The sequence below is a fragment of the Xenopus laevis genome, chromosome 7L (genome assembly GCF_017654675.1).
Source record: "Xenopus laevis strain J_2021 chromosome 7L, Xenopus_laevis_v10.1, whole genome shotgun sequence".
Taxonomy (NCBI): domain Eukaryota; kingdom Metazoa; phylum Chordata; class Amphibia; order Anura; family Pipidae; genus Xenopus; species Xenopus laevis.
Window position 1 is genome coordinate 52902240 of NC_054383.1, and position 18984 is coordinate 52921223.

Here is an 18984-nt window from a genome sequence, read left to right on the forward strand (position 1 = left end):
GATGAAACACACAGGGATTTACAAGAGGCAGGCAAAGAGAAGGAGTGACACGAAGAACCCCAGGTGATGAGCTGGCCAGTACTCCAATCAATGGATGGGTTATGTTGTCTTAACCAAGGAAGTCCCCGAATGACTGGAGTGGCAGAGCAAATTTCTTTTTTTTTTTTTTTTTCTACGTGTAACCATGCCACACGTAATTCCAGCAGCACTGTGGCAGAGGTCAAAAGTCCGTAAGATACGTGAGCTTGAGTGGAAAGGGGTGTATCGAGAGGGGGGGGAAGGGATGGCATACTTTCTGGACATAGAGGCGTCAAGGAAATTGCCAGCTGCCCCGGAGTCCAGAAGCGCTTGCCAGGGAAATACTTTATCCAAAAAGTATATAGAAGCAGGCACAAAGATTCTTGTGGGTTGTTTATCTGGGAGTGGAAGTTTTCTACCTAGGGGAGACTCCCCACTCTGACCTAGGTGGGAGCATTTCCCTGACGCTTGAGGAGATGGCCCTTTTGACCACAGTATAAACAGAGACCAGAATTCCATCTGTGAGTGCTTTCCTCAGGGGACAGATGGGTGACCCCTAACTGCATAGGTTCTTCAGCTGGAGAGACTGAAGTTGAAGGGGCCTTGGAAGAAAACGTAGAGGGCATAGCGAACCTCCGGGAGCGGGACTTCTGAGACAACCTTTCCTTCATGCGATTGTCCACTCAGATGATGATAGCCATCAGTTCATTAAATTGAGTAGGCAAATCCCTAGGGGCTAAATCATATTTGAAATTTTCACTGAGCCATTGCCAAAAAGCTGTGACCAAGCGGTCGTTATTCCAGGTAACCTCGGCTGCCAACGTACGGAAATCAATAGCATACTCAGCAGCAGAAATAGTACCCTGGGAAATTTTCATGAGATGGACTGAGGCATTAATCTTGCGACCAGGAGCATCTAAAATCTCTCGAAACGTAGTGATAAAGACCAAAGAGTTGTGGACAATAGGATTGTCACGCTCCAATAAAGGATAAGCCCAAGCTTTACCTTGTAACAAGGCGATGATATAAGCCACCTTAGATTTCTCAGAGAGGAATTGCTGAGAACAGAGTTCAAAATGGATGAGACATTGATTGAGGAATCCCCGGCAACCCTCAGGATTTCCAAAAAAGCAGACTTGTGCTGAAATCTTGGGTTCTGAAGGAGATGACTTGGAATGAGGAGGAACCGGAACAGCTGGAGAAGGAGCAGACCCTCCCTAAGCACACCGAAGCTCGTCTAGACGAGATGAAAAATGCTAAAGAGTCTGGGAAATATGGTGGTGTTGTTGCTCCTGGATTTCCAGTCGTTTAAGAAATGTCTCAAGCACCATTTCGAGTGAAGTGTTTGGTGCCGCAGTCTGCGAGGGCTCCATGTTGGCCCAAGTTAACTGTTACGCTCTGTAGGTATAGGAGCCCAAGGACTGTCAGAATTACCCTTTAGGTGTAGTCGGAGAGCCCTACCTTATTCCGGTTTTCACCGACGGCCTTTTGGGGCCCTGGAACTTTCTGCTGCGAAACAGACGGGGATCAACGCAGCCAACATAATCGGAGTCAGGGTACAAAATAGGATAACGTAGGGGATGACTGTGTACTGGGGTTAGGTGCAGGCTCTCTATCTCAGAAAAGACACCCCCGCTCCAGGTGTAACAGGTAATCCAAAGAATCAAAGTAACTGAGAGAGAGCACGCCAGGCAGATTTACTGCTAAGTGATTTATTGTTCACACAACATGTTTCGGGCTGCTCGCCCTTTATCAAGTGATAACTTGATAAAGGGCGAGCAGCCCGAAACATGTTGTGTGAACAATAAATCACTTAGCAGTAAATCTGCCTGGCGTGCTCTCTCTCAGTTACTTTGATTCTTTGGATTACAAAATAGGATAAGGCAGAGACAAAGTAGTGGACAGGCAGAGGGTCAAAAAGCAGGCGGCAAGGTACGGAGGTCAGATATCCAGAAAGCAAAAAGGTCAATATCAAGAAGATCCAATAGATATAAAGCTCCCCCATAGACGCGGCGATTCTTCTTGCCGAACGACCGATTTTAGGGAAGTCCGTCCAATCCTGCGGTTGATGGGATTCGATCGATCGTACATCTTACGACTTTTCGGCCGATCTGTCAGGAAATTGATCGGCCAGGTCAAAAAATCTTTGTCGGTCCCAGTGCAATCTATCTATGTTTGCCGGGTCAAGCAGGCAGCTCCCCTTTGTTTTCCTGGCAAATTGGTCTTTTAGTTGATGGTAAATTCGTACGATTGTACGATCGTTCCAAGAAGATCGTGGTCTCACGATCAGGATCTGATCTTTTAAAAATCTCAACATCTATGGCCGCTTTAGGCTTTAGCTGAAGTCAGGAAATTGAGAACCAGCTAAGGCACTCAAAACAAGCCAAAAGTGCCTTTTATTTTGAATTTGGCAGATGTTGCAATGCACCATTATTGCGCATTCACATTTTCTCCAACTTGCGACAAGAGGCACCAGGGGACTGAAGGTAATAATGCATGCCGGTCTCCCAGGGCACCTTACAACATCTTTTGGGTTTTCCTTTGTAACTCCCTGCATCTGTTATTATATGTTATACAATTCCAGAACACCAGCTGCATTTATTTCCTTGCAACTCCCTACACCTAAACATAAATTGTTCCAGAACAGCTGCATTTTCCCTTGCAAGTCCCAGCATCTGGTCATAAATTGTCCCAGAACAGCTGCATTTATTCCCTTGCAACTCCCTGCACCTGATCAAATGGTTCCAGAAATGCTGCATTTATTACATTGCAACTCCCTGCACCTGATCATATGCAGGAAAAGAAAACCTACAGCTGCTGCCCTGGAATATCATAACAGTATATACTAATGTACACTGTTTGTATAACTTTTATAATGTAATAGAGGCAGAGAGTTGCACAGTGTATAACAATGCATTATTAACTATAGATTATGTCCAGTTGGGCATGTACATTTGTGATTAATGCTTATTTGTTGTGGAACACATACTGTTGTACTTTAAATAAAAGAAAATATTACTGATACATTTTTTACAGTTTGTATTAACCTTCACATCTGTTGCTTTATGTTGAGCATTTAAGGACAGAGGGTGGGAGGGGTTTCAGTTTCCCTGCAGAGTTCAGCCTGTCAGTCAATTCTGTGACCACTTCCTGTGAGAGAATGAACAGACACGCCCACTCTTCATTTTAGCCTAGCCTAGCTACTGACCTGTAAAAATCTCTCTGCAGCTCTGATATAATGACAGTTTTAGGAGGTAAAATGCTTTAAAAAATGTCTGCATCATTGAGTAATATATCAGAATATGAAGGTTATATGAAATGTCTCCTTTAACAAATATGATGCAAATAGGGTTGCCACCTGGCCAGTATTTTACCGACCTGGCTAGTAAAAATGATTTCAAAATGATCCCAATGTTATTAATAGGGAAAAAAGATAAATATATAGGAAGGCCGGTATTTTTTTCCAGAAAAGGTGGCAACCCTTGATGCAAATCCATTGCCTCCCTACGTATTGCTTGCCACAATGGATGTTTCTTCCTTGTATACAGTAATCCCTACAGAAGAAGGCATTGATGTAGTTAAACAAAAAATTTTTTATTAATCCAGATCATACAAGACCACATATTGAGCTACTTATAGATTTGTTACAACTATGTCTGTCTTTGATTTACCGTATATACTCGAGTATAAGCTGACCCGAGTATAAGCCGAGGTACCTAATTTTACCTACGAAAACTGGGAAAACTTATTGACTCTAGTATAAGCCTAGACACAACTACAGCCCTGTCTCCCAGCAGCGCACATTCCGCCAAAGCGACTCCCCCAGTGATCAACCGGACTTCTTTGCAAAGTTGATGGTGACAGAGGATTACTGTGTGCATTGTCCCACTGTCCCACTACCATGTGCAGAGGGTGCTTTGTGATATTGCCATCACTGTTAATCCTTCATATAACAAACAGAGGGCACTGTGTGGTATTGCAGTCACTGTTATTCTTTCATATAACCAACAGAGGGTGCTGTGTGATATTGCAGTCACTGTTATTCTTTCATATAACCAACAGATGGCACTGTGTGATTTTGCAGTCACTGTTATTCTTTCATATAACCAACAGAGGGTGCACTGTTATTCTTTCATATAATCAACAGAGGGTTCTGTGTGCTATTGCAGTCACTGTTATTCTTTCATATAACCAACAGAGGGTGCACTGTTATTCTTTCATATAACCAACAGAGGGCGCTGTGTGATATTGCAGTCTCTCCCCAAGTGAACTGTTGGTATAGGAATGATTAAAAGTGACTGCAATCTCAGCTACTGCCCGCTGACCCGAGTATAAGCCGAGGTAGACTTTTTCAGCACATTTTGGATGCTGAAAAACTCGGCTTATACTCCAGTATATACGGTACTTTAAATTTTTGCATTCATATTTTTTACAGATCAGTGGGACCAGTATGGGTTCAAATGTGGCTCCAGCATTCGTCAATCTGTACATGTCCAATTATGAAGAGAGGTACATTTTGCCTGTTTATGGTGCATGTGTATATAGGCTTTATCACTTTATTGATGCTCTATTTCTAATTTGGACAGGAACTAAGCAACAATTGAAGACAATGGTCCACAAATTGAATTCCTTGCCCTCTATGATCAGATTTACATCTACCATTGATGAAAAACCAGTTTCTTTTTTTGACTTAAAGTGATACTGACACTAAAAAATGAATTTTAGCATATGAATGTACATTAAATGTTACCTATAGGTCATGTTGATCATTTTTTGCAGAGAGGTTTGTTTTTGTATATAATTGTTAGTTGAGGTTCCTAAGCCTGACTCTCTGGGGCAAATTCACTAAGATGCGAAGTTGCGCCAGGCGCAACTTCGCCGCACTTCGCCAGGCGTAGTTTCGCCAGCGCTCCACAAATTCACTAAAATCCAAAGTTGCGCACAGGGGTAGCATAAGGTTGCGAAGTTGCGCTAGCGTTGATTTGCTATGTAAAGCGAAGTTACGCTAGCGAAGGCTAATTTGCATACGGTGCGAAATTCAAATTTCAATGGAGGAATACGTATCAGCACTACAAATGCCTAGAAAACTTTCAAATCAGCAAATAAAAATTTTATTTTGCCCTACACGTGTGCCCACTGTCTAGGTAAGTTGCCATGAGTCAGGAAATGTAGGGGGGAAGGAGGGGAGCCCCAAAAATTTTTTCGATCTTTTTCAGCCTATCACCCATCATGTAGAAAACACGCCAGCGTTTTTTGGGACTTAGAAGAAATTTTGACTTTTTTTGAAACAATCCCTATCTACTCTATTGCGCTTCGCCAGGTCTGAGGTGGCGAAGGAAGTCTAGCGTAAAAGGTAGCGTTCAGTACACTGCGCAAGTTAGTGAATTTGCGTAGTTACGTCGCTAGCGAAAATTCGCCTGGCGTAAGGGTGCGAAGTAACACTAGCGAAACTACACCAGCGTTCGTTAGTGAATTTGCGCAGTAACGAAAATGCCAAACGCTAGCGTTCGGCGCTTAGTGAATTTGCCCCTCTGACTCTCTGACACTCTGACTTTGCCAACCTGACTGTCCCATCTCAGCCTGTTAGTTACAGTTTCTAATGCTAACGGACTCCTGCTGCACAAATATGGCAGCCCCCTCATACAGGAACATGGGGGATCAGACAGGTAATGTAAAAGCATCATGCAAATACTTTATGGCAAAGTTAGAAGTAGCTTGCAAAGCCAATATTATAATAGATCTAAAAAAAAGTTTCATTTCAGGTGTCAGTATCTCTTTAACTATAACTCTCACCGAGACAGGATTTAGTACCACCACGTTTAAGAAACAAACCGACCGGAATACACTATTGCTTCATTTTTCATGCCACCCACTTTACTTAAGAGTATTCCTTACTCACAAACAGAACAAGTAAATTTAATTAAACAAACTGATAAGTTGATCACTAGGTTTTTACAGAGGGGTTATGATTTACAGGAACTGCTGGTATGTAACGCTAGAGCACTTGAATATACACAGGAGGAACTGTTGGGCAGAGTAAGTGACAGAGCAGGAAAGACTACTGATGAAAGATTGACTTTGCTCACTACTTATGCATCTGGTAGTATACAATTGACACAAGCCGTACATGCCACTGGTCAGTACTCGAGAGAGACAAAACTTTGCCCCCTGCCTTTATAACACATCCCTGTATTGCATACAGATGAGGACGCAATCTTCGGGACTTATTGGTTAAAACAGAACCAGTACATTGTTATCACACTGTCGCTCCTAAAACATAGCTGTCTACTTGTAGGACTGGGTGCTATAAATGTCCCTTGTGCATGACATGTAGTCATCTCATTGCTGGGCCTACGTTCAATCAGCCACGTACTGGGAAACTTATTCAGATTAAATACTGACTGACGTATACTTTTAAATTTTTGATTTATTTCATAATTTTTATTATAACGCCTGTGTGGCTTGTTTTATGTTGGGAAGACCGTCACTACTTTCTGTGAACATATGGCTAATCACAGATGTTCAATCAGTTAAGAGGGGGGATCGGGAGAGAATGCTGTTGAAACTATTACTTCGGTGGATACATAAATTAAATACTATAAGTCCTCTTGGACTGAATGAGCTAGTCTCTTACACACTTTTCTATTAACCTTGATGGACTAACGAATGGATGAACAATGTCGATCTCATTGGAGATATTGGTTACAGTTTGATGAATAAGGTTATTTTTATTTGAAAATTGATAATGGCTATACTTATTTGAGGCAAACTGTATTTATTTGAATATTTATACACCAGGTTTAAATAATGGGCTTTTTTATGATGTTGTTTTTCACTTTATTGATATTTGGCCTTTGAGGAAGTTTTAGATTTTTCTATATATGTGTAATTTATGTGAGTTGTGCCAGAATAAGACCCCCACTGAGCTGGATCAGCAATTGACACAATATGTGCATTTTTAATTTAGGTTTGTTTTTTATAATGGTGGACACAATATATTTTGTCAGGATAGTTGTAAAATCAGATAGAATGTAGAATGGTTTAGCCACAGGTGTAAAATCCCATAGAGTGGAGATTGGGTTAGCTACATTTTCACATGGTAGCCTAACCAGGTATTGATGCTTCTAAATAGGACTAGTATATTTATTTAATAACAGAGCCCACTCCCGATGGACCTCCATAGTTGAGGACTGTTGGAGCTAGTGCAGTGGTTATGTATAGGATTCAATTGGGCACTGTGAGATGCGGGTCCACCCGGGCCCTCTGTACTAATAGGTTCGGGGGCTGCATTGGAGATCGTAGATATTTTACGACTAATAAAGTTCACATCAATTTCCTGGTGTTATTTCATACAGATCACAGTGATGAACAGGGGAAAACGGGTGAGTGCATAATATTTCTTGGTGATAGAGCACACAGGGGTATGTGTCTGGAAGTAAGGACTTCTGAATAAAATAATTGTATCACTGATTGATGCACTAGGGTAATGATTACATGCTATGAATTATTGGTGATCGGAGGTCCCAGTGTGTGTTCCATCATACGAATTATATATATCTTATCGCTTCCTTTAAGGCAGTTTATGGAAGACAAGATCGGAGCATTTGAAATGAAATAATAGAAACTGCAACATTGTAATTGATGTGAACTTTATGAGGAATTGATTTGCCAAGTTTTATTTTATACAGTGTAACTGATATGAAAGGGTGTGTAACGAATTTGCACAGGATGCTATTTTGCACAACAGTTGGTTTAAATATATTCATGGTTGTGGTACGTCATCAAAGAAGGTCAGGAATCGGGTTGAACTACATCACTGTGGGATGTATGCTGAAGATTCCTTCCAAACACTATGTATTTAAGGATTCATTTTATTGCACTATTTAACTTTGAGAAAGGCTGGGGTAACAGCCAAAACGTTAGTGTGTCACTTACAATAATTTTGTGCACCTTCTGCAAATGTAAAGACCTCTAGACGCCTCCTATAGCCTTTGATGAGTGTCTGGATTCTGGATGGTGGTATTTTTGACCATTCATCCATACAAAATCTCTCCAGTTCAGTTAAATTTGATGGTTGCGAACATGGACAGCCTGCTTCAAATCAACCCATAGATTCTCCATGAAATTCAAGTCGGGGGACTGTGACGGCCATTCCTGAATATTGTATTTTTCCCTCTGCATTAATGCCTTTGTAGATTTCAAATTGTGTTTAGGGTCATTGTCTTGTTGGAATATCCAACCCCTGCATGACTTCAACTTTGTGACTGATTAACAATATCCTGAAGAATTTGTAGATATTGGTTTGAATTCATCCAACCCTCGACTTAACAAGGGCCCCAGTCCCTGAACTAGTCACACAGCCCCACAGCATGATGGAACCTCCACCAAATTTGACAGTAGGTAGCAGGTGTAATTCTTGGAATGCAGTGTTCTTCTTCCGCCATGCAAAGCGTTTTTTGTTATGACCAAATACAGTAACTCAATTCTCAAAACTCAAATCAGTCTCATCGGTCCAAAGCACTTTGTTCCAAAATGACTGTGGCTTGTCTAAATGAGCTTTTGACTAAAACAAGCAACTTTAATTGTGGAGTGAGTGCAGAAAGGCTTCTTTCGCATTACCCTGCCATACTTATGTTCTTTGTGCAAATTGCGCTGCATTGTAGAACGATGTACAGATACACCATTTGCAGCAGGATGTTCTTGCATGTCTTTGGAGGTGATCTTTGGGTTGTCTGTAACCATTCTCACAATACTCTGCATATGCTACTCCTTTTTTTATTTGGCCTGCCAGACCTGGGTTTTACAGCAAGTGTGCCTGTGGCCTTCCATTTCCTGATTACATTCCTTGCAGTTGAAACTGACATACCTCTGAGATAGCTTTTTGCAGCCTTCCCCTAAACAATGATACAGAACAATCTTTGTTTTCAGATCTTTTGACAGTTGCTTTGAGAATCCCATGCTGTCACTCTTCAGTGGAGAGTCAAACAGAAGCACAACTTGCAATTGGTCACCTTAAATACCTTTTCTGATGATTGGACACACCTGCCTATTAAATTCAAGGGTTATGAAGCTAATCCAACCAGTTTGTTTTTGCCAGTAATTAGTATTGAGCAGTTTATGCATTCAAATTAGCAAAATTACAAGGGTACCCAAATTTTTGCACAGCCAGTTCTTCACATTTGATTTTATTTCATACAACTGAATACTGCCTCACTAAAAATCTTTGTTCAGAAAAAACCCCAGTACTCAGCTTTTCCTGGGAAAAGATAGACTTACCACTGTTATCTTTTTTTGTTGAAAGTGAAGTAAATTATTATGCAGGCTGAGAGGGGTTCCCAAACTTTTTCATATATATACCTGTATATATATATATATATATACACAGTGGTGTGAAAAACTATTTGCCCCCTTCCTGATTTCTTATTCTTTTGCATGTTTGTCACACAAAATGTTTCTGATCATCAAACACATTTAACTATTAGTCAAAGATAACACAAGTAAACACAAAATGCAGTTTTTAAATGAGGGTTTTTATTATTTAGGGAGAAAAGAAATCCAAACCTGTGTGAAAACGTAATTGGCCCCTGAACCTAATAACTGGTTGGGCCACCCTTAGCAGCAATAACTGCAATCAAGCGTTTGCGATAACTTGCAACGAGTCTTTTACAGCGCTCTGGAGGAATTTTGGCCCACTCATCTTTGCAGAATTGTTGTAATTCAGCTTTATTTGAGGGTTTTCTAGCATGAACCGCCTTTTTAAGGTCATGCCACAACATCTCAATAGGATTCAGGTCAGGACTTTGACTGGGCCACTCCAAAGTCTTCATTATGTTTTTCTTCAGCCATTCAGAGGTGGATTTGCTGGTGTGTTTTGGGTCATTGTCCTGCTGCAGCACCCAAGATCGCTTCAGCTTGAGTTGACGAACAGATGGCCGGACATTCTCCTTCAGGATTTTTTGGTAGACAGTAGAATTCATGGTTCCATCTATCACAGCAAGTCTTCCAGGTCCTGAAGCAGCAAAACAACCCCAGACCATCACACTACCACCACCATATTTTACTGTTGGTATGATGTTCTTTTTCTGAAATGCTGTGTTACTTTTACGTCAGATGTAACGGGACGCGCACCTTCCAAAAAGTTCAACTTTTGTCTCGTCGGTCCACAAGGTATTTTCCCAAAAGTCTTGGCAATCATTGAGATGTTTTTTAGCAAAACTGAGACGAGCCTTAAAGGAAAACTATACCCCCCAAACAATGTAGGTCTCTATTAAAAGATACTGAGTAAAACAGCTCATGTGTAAAACCCTGCTTCATGTAAATGAACCATTATCATAATAATATACTTTTTTAGTAGTATGTGCCATTGGGTAATCATAAATAGAAAATTGCCATTTTAAAAAATAAGGGCCACCCCCTGAGATCGTAAGATTCACTGTGCACACATACAAACCACATGTAAGGTCACATGAGCCAATTAACAGACAGAGTTCTGTCTTTTGCTTCTTCACTTCTTCCTGTTACAGTTAGTGTTGTAGTATTTCTGGTCAGGTGATCTCTGAGGCAGCACAGATAGAGTCACGAAATGGTGGCTCAAGGCAAGAGATGTAAAAGGGCAATATTTATGTAAATATATATTCCAGTTTGGTAAGATTCTTTAATATGTCATTCAATTTGATATAAACTATCTGTTGCTTAAGTATTCATTTTGGGGGTATAGTTTTCCTTTAATGTTCTTTTTGCTTAAAAGTGGTTTGCGCCTTGGAAATCTGCCATGCAGGCCGTTTTTGCCCAGTCTATTTCTTATGGTGGAGTCGTGAACACTGACCTTAATTGAGGCAAGTGAGGCCTGCAGTTCTTTAGATGTTGTCCTGGGGTCTTTTGTGGCCTCTCTGATGAGTTGTCTCTGCGCTCTTGGGGTAATTTTGGTCGGCCGGCCACTCCTGGGAAGGTTCACCACTGTTCCATGTTTTTGCCATTTGTGGATAATGGCTCTCACTGTGGTTCGCTGGAGTCCCAAAGCTTTAGAAATGGCTTTATAACCTTTGAAATTGAACTCAGGTGTGATAAACCACTGTTGTTATTTTTTAACGAGGGGGGCAATCACTTTTTCACACAGGCCCATGTAGATTTGGAGTTTTTTTTCTCCCTTAACGTAAACCTTCATTTAAAAACTGCATTTTGTGTTCAATTATGTTATCTTTGACTAATAGTTAACGGTTTTTGATGAGCAGAAACATTTAAGTGTGACAAACATGCAAAAGAATAAGAAATCAGGAAGGGGGCAAATAGTTTTTCACACCACTGTATATATAAAACGTTGGGCATAGATACGATGCAAAAATAAAACAATTGATTCTTAAAACAGGGAATGCTGGTCTGAGAATAATTGGTATATATATATCTATATATATCTATATCTATATATATCTATATATATATATCTATATATCTATATATATATCTATATATCTATATATCTATATATATATCTATATATCTATATATATATATATATATATATATCTATATATCTATATATCTATATATATATATATATATATATATATATATATATATATATATATATATATACCCCAATATATATAAGGAAAGTTGTGCAATGAGGCTGTGACCACAAATTACATATAGTCAACCCACTCAACCCATTATCAATATATTTAAAAAATAGTGGTGAGCACAACTTTCCCTTGTTTGTTATAGTTTATACAGGAGCAGTGACCAGCTCCATGTTGTAGCTCCTTCCCAGCTACAGTCAGGTGATCCCACTGGTGCCTTATAAAAGGGCAGCCAAGTATGGAGGTTTACTTTGAGAGCAGCAAGTAAGTTGCAGGTAAAACCTAGTCCCTTTGTAAAATGTATAATGAAGCAATAGAATTCTTAATGAATCAAGATAAAATTGAGCATAGGACTGGCCAGATATGGGATGACTTTGACGTAGTTGGCCATCTTAAATATATTGCATTATATGGAAAACAATCCCTGTTTTGTTTAAAGGGTAAGGCATTTTTTAGTAGCAGTATGCACAAAATGTCGCTGTCTTAAATATATTGATAATGGGTTGAGTGCAGAGGACTCTTGTATTTGACTATATGTATTTTGTGGTCACAGCCTCACTGCACCCCCGCCTTATGTTTTTAAAAAATAGTGGTGAGCAAAACTTTCCCTTGTTTGTTATATATATATATATATATATATATATATATATATATATATATATATATATATATTCCTTTGGGAGGCTAACATTTGGACTAGCAATCTAGCCTTTATCAAAGTGAAAGCACATACACAACAGTGAGTCTATTAAACACAAATTGGTGGGAAAGTGCAGAGTGTGACATCATGAAACGTAATTGTAGGGACAATAATGAGAAAAAAAGAAACCAGTTAATATTGTTGCATTGTATATATTTATAATCATGATTGCCAACTACAGTAGAACTCCCATTTTATGTTTTTCAGGGGACCAGGAACAAATTATGTAAAATCCTGGAAAATGTAAAATCAGGGAAATTTGTTAAAGTTATTTTTTCTTCTGAAAAGGATAAAAGAACAGGAGTCCATTTCATTGGTGTGTGTGTGTATATATTCTACAGTCTGGTCATTTCCCTATGGGACCAGACTGTAAATTATATCCTTATAAACGGCTGCTGCTCTTGCTCTGCAGCCTTCCCTTCCACTTTTGCCTCCCTCCCGTTTCTGACTACCAGGCTCACCACTAGCGCACTCCAGCTGTTGCGCTCCCTCTCAGCCCCTGCTTTAACTTAACTATTCAGGTCTTTTTCCGTGCTGCCAACTGTTCGATCCATGCAGCTTCTTCCCTCACATGCTGCCTCTGCAGTCTTCCGGTTCCCTTTGCACGGTCTCTCCTCAGTCTTGCTCCTCCTGTCTTCCGGGCATCCAACTTCTCACATTTCACTCCCGCTCCTCATGTCAGCTCTGTCAGTTTCTTCCCTTCATCCTGCTTCTCCGGTCTCCCTCCCTTCCACCCACATCTCAAGTTTCGCTCCCACTTTCAATCCCCAGTCTTGATCTTAGTACAACTCCCCCTTCACCGATAGTAAACCATGGCAAGCAAGAAGGAAAGGGGCAGAATACAGCAGAGAAATAAAGGTACTTAACTCCAAAAATAACTACAGGGAAACATAAGGAGAAAACTAAAATCAGCAAGGGAAGGGGGGCAAAAGCACAGTCTACTAATAAGTGTCATTTAGAAGTATGTAAGTGAAGCCATACGTTACATTGTAAAGCACATAAAAACTGTAGATTATAATGCATAATGTACCCCCTACTAAAATTTATAAAGATATTAATAGTTACCTCAGAGAAATGTGACCTGTATAATATATGGTCAAATAACTTCTCGGTGACATAATATCTTTATAAATTACAGTAGGGGGTACATTATCGACTATATATATATATATATATATATATATATATATATATATATATATATATATATAATATAAATATTATATATAATATATACATAATTATATATATACACACACACACATAACAATGAATTCCTTTTTTTTTTTTACATATATAGCCTTTTCCAACAAAATAAACTGAACATAAGTAGGAAGACTTTACTCAAATCAAAAAAATAGTGTGCATTATAACAGGCTTACTACTAGCCCCTGTCTGAACAAAGTAATGAATTGTTGAATTCTAAGTAATAAATCTAATGCAAGCAGTGCATAAATAAAAATAACTGTTACCTCATCTGAAGCCTCCAGCTTAGGGTCAAACTGGCAGAAGATCTGGTCTAAATCTTTTCGAATCACATTTGCCAGTACATTGAGTCTGCCTCTATAAATCAAACATGAACAGATACATTAACAAGCTATCAGAAAGTAAACTAAGCTGTATCTGAATGTCTGCAGTACCGTGAACTGATACTTTTAGGACCACAAAAAAAATCGCATAATATAAATATCCAGAAACTGAGACAGAAGTGAAATATAGGACAGAAACAATGAGTGAATTCTCCCTCCATACTAAATCTGGGTCTTTAGTTCCTTGCAAATTCTACCTTCTGCTATTGATATGGTCTTTGGCAATTTTAGTTAAAATAGGGAGGGTGCTCAGAATTTTTTTTTTGTTTCTGTCCCCTCTTTTTTATCAACTGCCAGCTCTTCATAACAGAGATCTGCGTCTCTATTATTTATTGATTATAACTGTTAATATGTATAGAGTTTTAAAGGTTTTTAAGGAAAATAAAGTCTGTGGGCAAAACCAAAACAGCCAGTTTCAATAGATTATCATTGCTTAAGAAAAAAAGCCATATTTGGCTTGGTAAAGGAAGCGGTTTTTAGGACATTTCTGAAAATCGCCTAAAAATATTGCAATTAGCCACATTTATCACCCAATTTCTTACATACAACTGGAAAACACCCTAAATATTGACACCAAGGGTGTACTGAACAGTTTGATGCCCAATATGCATAACTATATACCAAGGCAGCCGGCATGTGCAGTCCCCAAATAAAAATAGTGCATATGAATTTTCTCTGCTGCCGATTCGATTCGCCTTCTGAACAAAGACCCTTGACTTCATATTATGTGCCACAAGCCAAACCATATATTTTTGGTAAGTACAAATTCTGATGAATCCAACAAAGATAAAGATGTCTTTCTACACCAAACTACCACGCTTTTCTAAATGTAGGGTTTTTACAACATTTCTGAGAATCGCCTAAAAATATTGCAATTAGCCACATTTATCACCCAATTTCTTACATACAACTGGAAAACACCCTAAATATTGACACCAAGGGTGTACTGAACAGTTTGATGCCCAATATGCATAACTATATACCAAGGCAGCCGGCATGTGCGGTCCCCAAATAAAAATAGTGCATATGAATTTACTCTGCTGCCGATTCGATTCGCCTTCTGAACAAAGACCCTTGAATTCATATTATGTGCCACAAGCCAAACCATATATTTTTGGTAAGTACAAATTCTGATGAATCCAACAAAGATAAAGATGTCTTTCTACACCAAACTACCACGCTTTTCTAAATATAGGGTTTTTACAACATTTCTGAGAATCGCCTAAAAATGTTGCAGTTTTCCGCATTTATCTCACACAATGTTTTATGTACAAAATAAAATCACTGTAAATATGAGGACAGAGGTCTACTGAATAGTTTGATGCCCAATATGCATAGATTTACCAAAGAATGTGGTATGTACGGATCCCAAATGAAAAACATGCATATGAATTTTCACGCTGGCCAACTCAGCTACTGAAAAGAAACCACTGTGTGTTATGTGCCGTAAGACCCCCAAACTGTAGAAAGACCCCCAGAAAACCATATATTTTTGGAATGCACATATTCTGACAAATCAAACTAAGTAAAATATATCTTTCTATACCAAAGCACCAAACAGCAAAACTATACTAAATATACATAAGGATGCAGAGAGTAGGGCTCAGCTGCAAAAGACGTACACTGTGGCAGACTGAGCCCTGAACCGCCATGTATGCCGTACATGCTTGGCAGTTAAAAGGTTAAAAACCACTGTATTTCCAGTAACATTCTAGCCTATGTTAAGGCTGTGTTTATTCCTGCGTTTCAATTAAAAAAAAAAAAAAAAACACAGCCTGGACTGGTGTGTCTCTTTTTGAGTGTCTGCTTATACTTTTATCTGCCTCCCTATGCTGTAGAATCAGGGAAGTGCACCTGGCTGATAATTGCATAGAGCAAACGGTTCTTGTCTACCCACCTGCCCTGTGGCATGCAGTAAAGAGGCCTGGCATACACCTGCCAGCTCTGTGCTCTGCCTCTCATGCCAGATTTCAGATCAAAATCAATGTACAGAGTGTGGCAAGGATGCAAATGCTTTAGTACTGCATCCAGCCCCATGTAAACGAGGCCTAAACTCTCTTGCCACAGATGACTCACAGCAAATGCAAGCAAGAGGAGACATAAACCTAGCCTTGACTTATGAAGTGGATATTGTAATAGTACAAGTAGCTAGGGTAAGAAGGAGTTATTTGTTTTTGATTAACAAAACATTTTTGCATCAGGAAATGTTAATACTTTGGGACCTATTTGATTACACTTTACAAGTACATTAGAGGACATAATAGACAAAAAGCAGGGGACCTTTTTACCCATAAAGTGGATCACCGTACCAGAGGCCACCCCTTTAGACTAGAAGAAAAGAACTTTCATTTGAAGCAACGTAGGTGGTTCTTCACAGTCAGGACAATGAGGTTGTGGAATGCACTGCCGGGCGATGTTGTGATGGCTGATTCAGTTAATGCCTTTAAGAATGGCTTGGATGATTTTTTGGACAGACATATCAAAGGCTATTGTGATACTAAGCTCTATAGTTAGTATAGGTATGGGTATATAGAATTTATGTAAAAGTAGGGAGGAGTGTGTATGGATGCTGGGTTTTCATTTGGAGGGGTTGAACTTGATGGACTTTGTCTTTTTTCACCCCAATTTAACTATGTAACTATGAAACTATATTTAAAAAGCATCAAAGTAGCAAATAGTAAAGGCTGGTACGAGATACATTTAGACACAAATCTAACCAATTTCGCTCACCTCATCCTATTGAGAAAGATATGGTTTTATTTTTCAACAAAAACTGAATGCATGGTTACATAGTTAAATCGGGTTGAAAAAAAGACAACGTTTATCAAGTTCAACCCATCCAAATGAAAACCCAGCATCCATACACACACACCTCTCCATACCGTCACATAAATTATATACACCCATATCTATACTAACTATAGAGTTTAGTATCACAATAGCTTTTGATATTATGTATGTTCAAGAAATCATCCAAACCACTCTGAAAAGCCTTAACAGACTCAGCCATCACACCATCACCAGGCAGTGCATTCCACAACCTCACTGTCCTCACTGAGAAGAACCACCTACGTTGCTTCAAATGAAATTTCTCTTCTTCTATTCTGAAGGGGTGGTCTCTGGTGCGGTGATCCTCTTTATGGGTAAAAATGTCCCCTGCTATTTGTCTATAATGTTCTCTAATGTACTTGTAAAGTGTAATCATGTCCCCTCGCAAGCGCCTTTTTTGGAAAACAACCCTAACCATGACAGTCTACCCTCATAATTTAAGCCTTCCATTCCTCTAACCAGTTCATACTCCAGATGAGGCCTTACCAGGGACCTATAAAGAGGCATAATTATGTTTTCATCCTTTAAGTTAATGCCCTTTTTTATGCAAGACAGAACTTTATTTGCTTTAGTAGCCACAGAATGACACTAGATCCCTCTCAATTAAGGAAACGCCCAACACACTGGCATTTAGTGTATAACTTGCATATAATATATTATTTTTGCCAAAGTGCATAGCCTTGCATTTATCAACATTGAACCTTATTTTCCAGTTTGCTGCCCAGTTTTCCAAGTGGCAGCATCCTGCATGGAACCTATAGTTCTGCACAATTTAGTATCATCTGAAAAATTAGAAACAGTACTTTCAATGCCCACCTCCAGGTCATTAATAAACAAGTTGAAAAGCAAGGGACCTAGTACAGAGCCCTGCGGTACTCCACTAACAACACTGGTCCAATTAGAAAATTTTCAATTTACCACCACTCTTTGTAATCTTTTAGCCAGTTCTTTGTCCAGGTACAAATACTATGTTTCAGGCCAACATTCCTTTATTTAACCAGTAACCTTCTGTGTGGAACTGTATCAAATGCTTTAGCAAAGTCTAAGTAAATCACATCCACTGCCATCCAGAGTGAGAATAAACATGCACACTGCTTTAATGCTGTCTTAATATCTTGATAGGGAGAGGTACTCATCAGGGCTGCCTGCTATCTCTACTACTGTTCATTCTTGCCCTTGACCCCTATCACACAAGATCTGAACAAATGTAAACATGAGAAAGTGCTATTTACCAGACCAGCTTTTACACTGTTGGCCTATGGCCTATGCCTGACCATCACAAACCTCTGAAGAGTCTCCCTAATTTGTCTGACTTGCTTAATAAGTTTCTTTGAGTTTGATTAATAATTTCTAAAAATGAAACATCAATATCCTACCTGCTCTGGTAAAATTGTTAGAACTTAATTTTTATTTTCTGTGGAATTTATCCATTTGCTCTTGTAACGCTTTGTAAAATGAAACCATAAAATCTTCAAAAAGAGATGAAAAAAAGAGGCAGAGGATTTATTAGACATACACACTAATATGATAGTTGTTGTCTAAAATTGAGCACTTGTGTGTTGTAAATTCATACTAAAGTTTGAGACATTTACAACAAAGTTGTAAAACTGAGTACTAAATATTTTGTTGCACATGACTATAAACATACCTGTGAGGCATCCCTAGTATGACATATTCCAGTCCCATCTCACTAGACTTGTCTATGATTGCCTTCAATGCTGGAATCATGACCTCACACCCTTCCAACCCGAATCTCTTCTCAGATGACCACTTGCGTGCTAGGAAGTCTTCAAACCTAGAGAAGGAAAATGTGTGTTTATCTGCCAGTAACCAACAGAAATGACAGACATAGAAAGGTTTATTATATCACACTGCAGGTTGTCCACCCACCTGCTTGTTTGTTTGCGACAGGCGGTAAAAATTATGACAGAAGGAGCTATGGAGAGGGACTACAGAGAAAGGTTACCATAAGCAGACCCTTTGTTCCGTGCCCCCCTGCTGTATGGTAGTTACACCATTGTTATAGTGACATTGTCTACTACAGCACATTACAGAATAAAGTATATAAACACAATCAGTGTGTGTACTGTATATGCACTTCACTTTGTGAGGGACAAAAACTATGCATACTATACATACAACCAAACTCCATACTGCAAAAAAAGAGAAGCATTGCGCATGGTGTTGAAGTCCAAGCCAGAAACACTAAAGGTTAACTTTTTCTACAAATTTGTGTGGGGAACCATTATTAAGGAAATTTATTGTTGTATAC

General features: G+C 39.2%; 1 protein-coding gene across 1 annotated transcript in view; it reads right to left on the reverse strand.

Moving 5' to 3' along the window:
* Window positions 1-18984, reverse strand: part of ogdhl.L (oxoglutarate dehydrogenase like L homeolog) — a 154175-nt gene that overhangs the window by 76783 nt on the left and 58408 nt on the right. The window contains 2 exon segments of the mRNA NM_001094077.1: window positions 13767-13857; window positions 18361-18507. Coding sequence (NP_001087546.1) covers window positions 13767-13857; window positions 18361-18507 — 238 coding nt within the window.